The sequence below is a fragment of the Sorex araneus genome, chromosome 4, assembly GCF_027595985.1.
Source record: "Sorex araneus isolate mSorAra2 chromosome 4, mSorAra2.pri, whole genome shotgun sequence".
Lineage (NCBI taxonomy): Eukaryota > Metazoa > Chordata > Mammalia > Eulipotyphla > Soricidae > Sorex > Sorex araneus.
In genome coordinates, this window is record NC_073305.1 from 83,013,172 (window position 1) to 83,022,437 (window position 9,266).

General features: G+C 40.6%; 1 protein-coding gene across 1 annotated transcript; it reads right to left on the minus strand.

Moving 5' to 3' along the window:
• Window positions 1–1,531: 1,531 nt before the first annotated feature.
• Window positions 1,532–5,682, minus strand: LOC101542034 (protein phosphatase 1 regulatory subunit 14B-like). The gene is made up of 2 exons (XM_055136691.1): window positions 5,130–5,682; window positions 1,532–1,650 (listed from the first exon to the last, which is right to left on the minus strand). Exons 1-2 carry the CDS (start codon window positions 5,665–5,667, stop codon window positions 1,532–1,534), a joined length of 657 nt encoding a protein of 218 aa, XP_054992666.1. The 5' UTR covers window positions 5,668–5,682.
• Window positions 5,683–9,266: the final 3,584 nt, after the last annotated feature.

Below are 9,266 nucleotides of genomic sequence, written 5' to 3' on the forward strand. Positions count from 1 at the left end.
ATTCCACCACCAAAATCCCCAGTATACCCCCCGCCCCCCACCCCAACTGTATAACTGATGAATTTCACTTCATTTTCTCTTCACCTTGATTACGTTCCATATTTCAACACAAAACTCACTATTGTTGTGGGAGTTATATCCCCAAACAAGATAACCCTAATAAGGAGGCATTTGATAATTAGTTTTCCATTAAAAGATTGTATGTTTTCAGGTTTTAGAAAAGGTCGCACGGCCGCGTTAGCGGCCGCGCGGCTCGGATGTGTCCCAGTCCCGAATCCTGGAGCCGTGTTAGTTGCTGCTCAGTGTCGCCAGGGCTCCATCTGGAGAAGGTGTGCTGGCGGCACCTCCTCCTTCTGGCCCCCCGGTGTTGCTGGCCCCGATTCGGGTCCGGAGCATTGTCCGGGCCGCGTTGCTCACCAGAATGCCTGCCGCTTCTCTGTGGATTGTGGCAGCAAGATCTCTTTATTAAATTATTGAAAGGTTTTTTGTTTGTTTGTTTGTTTTGCTTTTTTTTTGGGTCACACCCGGCGATGCACAGGGGTTACTCCTGGCTCTGCACTCAGGAATCACCCCTGGCGGTGCTCAGGGGACCATATGGGATGCTGGGAATCGAACCTGGGTCGGCCGCGTGCAAGGCAAATGCCCTATCTGCTGTGCTATTGCTCCAACCCCGAATTACTGAAAGTTTTGAAATTGTATATGATTCTCTTTTAAAAGTTTATTAAGATATAATTGATAAAAAAACTAGATATTTAAAGTGTACAACATGATATAATACATCTGTCTACTGTTAAAAGATTATGTAAATTTACAAACCCACCACATATTTACCACTTTTTTCTTTATGGTGAGAACATATAAATTTAATTACCTTGCCAGTAACAATCATATAATACAGTGTTATCAACTATAATAATTAGGTTAACAAGTTATATAGACATCTAATCATCATTGTTATCTATTTTATAACTTAAAGCTTTTACCATTTTACCAATCCTATACCTTCTAGCTCTTGGGAACCACTTTTCTATTTTTATATCATTTGACTTTAAAAAAAAAACTGCAGATATATTTGATACAATGCTGATTCTGTGTTTCTCTCCCTTCTTTCACTTATCATGCAGATTCATTTATTTTCTTTCTACCTTCATATCCAACTACTTAGATTATTTCCATACTTGAATCATTAAGAATTAAGCTGCTATGAATATGGAAGTACAGATATCTCTTCAAGAAATTTTATTACCTGGGGCTAGAGAGACAGTGCAGCCAGTAGAGCTCTTGCCTTGAAGGAGACTGACCTGGGTTCCTTGGCATTGCATATGGTCGCCAGAGCACCGTCAGGAGTGATTCTTGAGTTCAGAGCCAGGAGTAACCCTTGAGTATTACCAGGTATGACAAAAAAAAAAACAAGCAAACAAACAAAAAATCCTCTGAGTATAGCCAGAAATGGAACTTCTGTGTCATATGGTAGTTTTATTTCTAATTTCTCAAGGATCTCCATTCTATCTTCTATAATGTCTGCAGCAATCTACATTTCCATTAATAGTGAGCAGGGGTCCCTTTTCTTCATCAGTTCCCCAACACCTGTCATCTCTTCTACTTTGATCATAGACTTAACCACGCATAGGGTCTTTGTGTCTATGGAACCTGTGAAAAAACATCACATGCCCATAAGACATGCCGTGACCAAAATATTGGTGTAGGGAGAATATTTCTGGAAGGATGATTCTAGAAAAGGCAAGTTAGTGTGCTGGACAATGACATACAGACAGACTAGATCAATAAGATCCTTGCTTGATGTTACCAAGTTTATCTCCTATTTGTAAGTACCTGGATATATGGATCAGTTTTTAAATTTTGTATTTATGAGACATCTTTCTATAGAACTCTCAATCACAACAATTTTTATAAAAATTAAAAATTTAGCAACAATTAGAAAATAATTATAATAGAGGGCCAGAGTGATAATACAGCAGGTAGAGCATTTGCCTTGCGCACGGCTGACCTGGGTCCAATACACGGCATCCCAAGCACTGCCAATAGTAATTCCTGAGTGCAGAGCCAATAGTCAATACTGAGCATTGCTGGCTGTGACCCAAAAAGCAAAGAAAAAAAAAGAAAACCAAAAAAACCTCACACACAAATTATAATAGAGTTAAAATGCACAGAATATTTCCTATACATATAATACAGTCTTCTACAACTCCAGAAAGATGTCTTTAGAGAGATTTCCCCCTTAGTTTCTCACACACTTGTGCCCTCAGTGCCAGTTTTCACAAAAACACAGGTTTATTTCACATGATTTAATGGAACATAGATTCTCAAGAAAAGGACAGACAACCTTTAAGAGTAACCTTGTGTCTGTAAGTTTAAAATGGCACCAAGTGTAGACTTCATAACACATGAGGATATTGTAGGAATGCTGCAGAGTTATGAATTATCTTCATGGAAGATTCAAACAGTGCAATATCACAGCACATCTTTCCAATTCTTCTAACAAGAAAACCTGTGACTATATGAATTCTCTCTATGCTCACTTTCAAATTCTACACTGTACTTTTGTTTTGTTTGGGAGCTTTATCTGTGGTACTTGAAGTCTGCTGCATGCAAAGTAAGTCTCTAAACATCTATACTGTCTCTTGGAACCCTGTTTTGCTTCCTGTGCATCACTGGGGGGCCACATCCAATGATGCCGTAGGTTACTACTGGCTCTGTGCTCAGGAATCACTGCTGGTGGTGCTCAGAGACTATAGGTGATGCCAGGGTTCAAACCTGGGTCAACTACATGCAAAGCAAACATCTTATCCACTCTGGACTCTCTCTCTGTCTCCTACGTTGTTCTATTTTATACAGGTGATATAAAAAGAAAAGTTCAATTTTAGCTAACTTTAACTTTCTAAAATTTTTATTTTGAATTAATTTTTGGTCAATGGGAGTTTAGAAAACCTTTTCCTGTTACCAATTTTTCCACAATATTAATATTTAGTTATTAAGTTGCGGTCTATAGTTTAAGGAGTTGAGAGTAGACCATGACCTGACTCATTACACTTCCAGCCAATTTGCAATTTGCTGGTCAGTAAGTGAGCCTTTGTTTGTAGCTCAAAAGAACACCTAATCTACCATCTACCTTTCTTAATAAGAGTAGCCATCAGAAAAGAGAAGCTCCTTGCAAACAATAATGCACTACCAAGAAAGAAGCAATTATTTAAAAATATGAATTATGAGTATTTCAAGGGGAAGATTGTCCTATTTTTAAATTTTAGAAAAAAATTATCTTCCAAAAGTTTCAAGCATATTTTTTCTGGTACTGAAATCCACTCAAATATTAGTTTATACATTTATACAGGACTGGAGTGATAGCACAGCGGGGTAGGGCGTTTGCCTTGCACGTGGCCAACCCAGGTTCGATTCCTCTGTCCCTCTCAGAGAGCCCAGCAAGGTACCGAGAGTATCCCGCACAGCAGAGCCTGTCAAGCTACCCACGGCATATTCGATATGCTAAAAACAGTAACAACAAGTCTCACAATGGAGACGTTATTGGTGCCTGCTCAAGCAACTCAAAGAACAATGGGATGGCAGTGCTACAATGCTACTTTATACAATCTAATTGAAACTGCTTTTGAAAACTAAGGACTACTGAATACTATTGACAATTAGAATGGAATACAGTTAAAATTATTAGAGTATATTTTGTTTATTAATATTCATTTTATTTCCAACTGAGAATATTTGCATATGTTTATTAATTTCAATCTGATCAGTTATAGCTGTATTTATGAATTTCAATCTGATCAGTCATAGTTTTCTATGCCAATAAAGTGAGCAGAAAAATCACACCTAGTTCAAAAAGACCCTTGAGTCCTCTACTTAAAAGCAATAAACTGTTGGTCTCTCAACAATAATCATTTCAGTTCATTTAACTGTCTGTTATTTTAGTTATTATGTATTGTTATAACAAATGCATAGAAATAATATTACATAAGCATCTTCATTGACCTTCACTTCCATATTTAAATTATATTCATTAACAAAAAGTTACATTGCTATAACAAAATCATGAAATAATCTCAATTAATTAGATTACTTGAATACAAGAAATGTATTAAGTTGTAATTCAAAGTGATTATAGCTGGAAAAAAATAGCTTCCCATTTTATTAGATAAACAAGACACAGGAAGAGATGTGTTTATCGCACACCACTTCCTCAGTTCCCTCAAGCATTTGTGGGGAAGAAGTAAAAAACATAACCAAAGAAAAGCATCTCTTATGATTCACAGTTTTCAATCATTATATTATTATATTTGAATTATGTCATTATAAGGGATGCCTGTCAGGGCTAGTCACTCTCAATTGGAAATCTGCATATAACTGGCAGACCTCTAGTGGACAGTGGTTCAAGGTTCTCAACATAGAGATTGACCCAGCAGATAATCGGTGACTGAATGAATCCATGAATGTGAAACTTTAAAAAAGAGAATTTGGGGAGGTAGGGGCTGAACCATACCTCAAGGATTACGAATGGCTCTGCATTCAGTAATCACTTCTGTTGTGGCTTGAGGGGCCATATGTAGTGCCACACATCAAACACCCAGCTCACTGCATGTGAGATGAGTGTTCTATTAGTACTATCTCTCTAAGCCCATGAAAAAAAATTCTGTGTGTAAGTGAACTCAATGCATTTCAAACATCTGTTAATGAGTGAGTCACATATTTAATAGTTTCTTTTAGTTTTTGTTTTTCAGTTTATGTCTTCTATCTTTTGTTTGAGATTGCCAAGATATTTTAAAATTTGAACAAAAATATAGGTCTATTAAAGACCGAAGGTATTTGGGTGGAGAAAGTGCCAATTAAATTGTTTTTAAATGGGAGTCAATGAAATGAAAATTTACAGTCCTATTCTTTATTTCACTTCTAATTTTTATTTTATTTTATTTTATTTATTTTATTTTTTGCCGGGCACTGCACCCACGGCATGTCTTTGCTTTATTAAAGGGCCCGCGCTGCAGTCAATATAAAAACACAAAAATCCCATCAGTTTAATAACAATAAAAAAAAAAACCCAAAAGTGGAAAACCGAGGGGGCAGGAAGAGACCCCTAGCACAGGGGCACAGGGGTCCCCGCTCACGGCGCCAGGCCGAGCGCAGGGCACCAAGTATTGCTGTTGCTACGAGGTAGGGAGGGCAGCGATTGTCCAGTGGGCGCCCCCCGTTCATCCAGGCCGGGGACCCTCCCTTCTTCTGGGGTGTGCTCAGCTTCTGCGTGCCCCGGATCTTGTCCAGCAGGCCAGAGATGAAGGCCTCAGTGGGTTTGTAAGAGTCAACCAGCAGCTCCCTGACCCTGGCAGTTCGGGCATCGTCACTCTCCATGTCCAGGAGCTCGTCCCCGTCTACCTCCAGCTCGGGGATCTCCTCTTCCTGGCAGTCGTAGAGGCAGGTGAGATGCTCCAGGTTGAGGCGTTTCCGTAGCTCCTTGCGGTTGTACTTGACCGTGACCTTCCCTTGGTGCCTCGCGGGGCCCTTGTCGTCCGCCCCCCCACCCCGCGGGCCCTTGCCCGCAGCTTCCGGGGGGCTCTGAAAGTAGACGTGGGGCCCTGGGCCGCTGCTGCCCGGCCTGGGGGCCTGAACTGACTCCGCTGCATCCCCCGCAGGGCCACTGTCGGCCATGGTGGCCGCCGGGGCCACGTACACGCATTGGGCCCCTCCCTGCGCCACCGTCTACAGGACGCCCACCGGCTGGCTCCAGCCCCCGGCTCGGGGTTAACTCTCTCCGTTGGCTCCACTGGGGGGGAGGCAGGGGCAGCTGCAGCATGAGGAGTCCCCGCGCCTGGCCTGGCCTCGTTACCCCCCCTAAATTTTAAAGCTGAAAGTAAAGCAATCATTAAGTGGTTCAGGTAAAAGAAAAACATCTGCAATGAACATAGAAATAACTTTCCACATGGTGATTCAATAAAAAAAAAAATAAAATAAATTAAAAACTAAAAATAAAAAAACTAATTGAACCGGAGTCAAATTAAACTTTCCGTCAATTATGCAGATTACTCAAGAAATTATGTAGATTGTTAATAAATTCTTAAGTGATGTGCAAAAAATACATCTTGACCTGAGTGATCCATCAGGTCTACGCTGACTTGTCCTATAATTCCTCCCAGAAAGCACTTCTGGGTAGTTAGAAAACAGGTCCCATACTGACTCTACTGAAACCAGCTTGGCAACATGGGTCAACTAGCTATGAGAACAGTTCTTTGCAAACCTATTACTATGTACCTTGCTCAGTTTGATCTCTCACTAGAGCAGATTTTTCTGCAGAGTAGGCTCTCTGGGGCCCATTAAGGTAGGAGTTTCAAGTAAAGCTTTTTTCCAAGATAGTATTTTATGTGAGTTCCCTGGGGTAGTGGTAGAAGAGCCAATCATTGATAGAAATTTTCTCCTTTATTTTGGAAAGTCTTTCTTTTGAATAGGACATTCTTTTGTTAAGAACCCAAGTAGGCACTCCAAGCTCATGTTTTTGCCACATTCAAGAGAAACATACAAATTTTCATGAGTCTGGCTTCACTGATAAGTAAGTCAGAGTTCTGTTAGCTTGCTTAACTTGGGATGTGGTTTCTCCCCATTGTGGGTTTTCTGAAGTCCAGAGAGCTGTGCACACTTTCTGGAGCACTGCTGACCTTGAGAACACTGGAAAAGCAGTGCTCAGGTGTGAGTTCCCTTAGAATGCAGAGGTGAACGAGTTGCTAGAAAGCTCACATCCACTGCCTTTGTGAGGTTTCTAACCGTGGAATCCTGAGCCCCCCTATGGGTGCCCACACACGAACTAGACTAACACTTTACCAAAACTAAGGGCATGTGTAGGTTTCCTATTTGAGTGACTACTAAGGGGTTCTGCCAGGGCAGCTCTGTGCCAAACATCTCATTTCCGCTAACTGCAGATTTTCTGATCTGCACTGAAATCTGAGGTGTGAAGGAAGTCTGAGATTTACCTAGAGTTTTTTTCTCATCTTAATGAGTCTTAGACATGTACATTTTAAAATTATATATATAACATATATATATTGCTTTTTGGCGATGCACAGGGGTTACTCCTGGCTCTGTACTCAGAAATTACTCCTGGTGCTGCTCAAGGGACTGTATGGGATGCTGGGAATCGAACCCTGGTTGGCCGCGTGCAAGGCAAACCCTCTACCCACTGTGCTATCGCTCCAGCTCCTTAAAATTATAATTTTTCTCTGGTCAAGACATTTGTAAGGCATCTGATACATGAGGAAGGCTGAACTAAAGACCTTCTTCACCTGCAATACAGAGATAAAGCTTTTCACTGCTGTGGACAATTTAATGTGGAACAAGGGATGGATTCCAGTGGAAGCTGCAGTCACACACACTGTATTTGTAACACTGATCGTCTATTTGAGTTCTCCTATTCTACTGGGCCACAAAGTCCATGCCAAGGTGGTGTGGCTTCTCCTCCATGTGAATTCTGTGGTGGACAATAAAGTCTGAGAACAGTTGAACATCTTTTATTCCAAGCATTTGAAAGTGTTTGTGTGAATTTCCTGATACCTGATTAGGTTGGCACGCCATGTGAAACTTCTCATTCCTTCCAAACATTTATATGGTTTTTCAACTGTGTGGACTCTCTGGTGGACAATCAGGCCTGATTTCTGGCCAAAGAATTTCTCCCAGGTACCAAAGTTCCAGAGCTTCTCTCCAATATGAACTCTTTCATGAACAATGAAGGATGAACCGTGCTGGTAGTTTCTCTCACACTTGGTACATTTGTAGGGCCTCATGTTCAAGACAATGGTATATCTGATCATCTATTTGAATGATTAGTTGATACAATAATTTAAACAATCTCTCCACCAGTGTCAACTTCCTCTACCAGTGTTTCCATATTTCCTCCCCACCCCAACCCCCACTTCACCGCGCCTGTCAACTTAATAGGCACATTGCAACATCTCAGTGGTTGCAGCTTAGATCTCATGTTTTCAGTTCTGTTTACTCTGTGTTTTTGGTATATGGCTATACCCCTCATTCAAGTCACTGGTAAATAGGAAGCCCTCTATACCTGTCAACCCATTACATTATTTTTTTAAAAAATTGAATCACAATGAAATACACAGTTATGAAGTTGTTCATGATTGGGTTTCAGTCATATAATGTTCCAACACGAGTCTTCTTCACCACCAATGTCTCTAGTTTCCCTACTGCCATCCCCACCTCCCACCTGTCTCATCTTTATGCTCCAGGACAGGCATTTTTCCTCGCTCTCTCTCTCTCTCTCTTTCTTTTTGGGCATTTTCAGTACAGACACTAAGTGACTAATATGTTTGTTCTTTTACCTATTTTTATCAGGCAGTTCTTATCCAGTGTGATCATGATGTCTAACTGTCTAACTATCTTGTCATCCTGGTCCCTTCTCTATCCCAACTGCCTTCTCCCCCAGCACGTGGGGCAGGCTTCCAACCATGGACCAATTTCTATGGTTCTTGTTTCTACTGTCCTTGGATAATAGTCTCATATTATATATATATATATATATATATATATATATATATATATTTTCCATATGAGTGAAATTATTCTATGTCTGTCCCTCTCCTTCTAACTCATTTTACTCAGTATGATACTCTACATATTCATGTATTTATAAGCAGTTTTCATGACTTTATTTATCCTAATAGCTGTACAGTATTCCATTGTGTAGATATACCATCATTTCTTTATCTAGTCATCTGTTCTCAGGCACTCAGGTTGTTTCCAGATTCTGGCTATTGTGAATAGTGCTGCAATAAAAATACAAGTGCAGTTGGTGTTTCTGCTGTGTGTTTTTGGGGCCCAGGTTTTTTTTTTCGAGAATTTGCATTAATGGTGGGTCTTTCCTTCCTTCCTTCCTTCCTTCCTTCCTTCCTTCCTTCCTTCCTTCCTTCCTTCCTTCCTTCCTTCCTTCCTTCCTTCCTTCCTTCCTTCCTTCCTTCCTTCCTTCCTTTTTTCTTTTATTTTTCTTTCTTTCTTTTATTCTTTCTTTCTGGGATAAAATCCAGGACCGCACACATGCATGGTCAAGGCTCTACTATGAGTTATATTTCCAGCCTACATTATTTTTTCCCTTCTACCTTCTGGGCCAGCAGTTTAATGCTAGGGCCCTTGAGTGAGGTGCTGTTCAGATGCTATGGTGCTGAGGATTTCTTGGGCTATCTCAGTGGTGTTCAAAAGCCTTCAGGGCTGCACCTAGTGGTGCTCAGGAAATTATGTGTTGCCAGAAATCA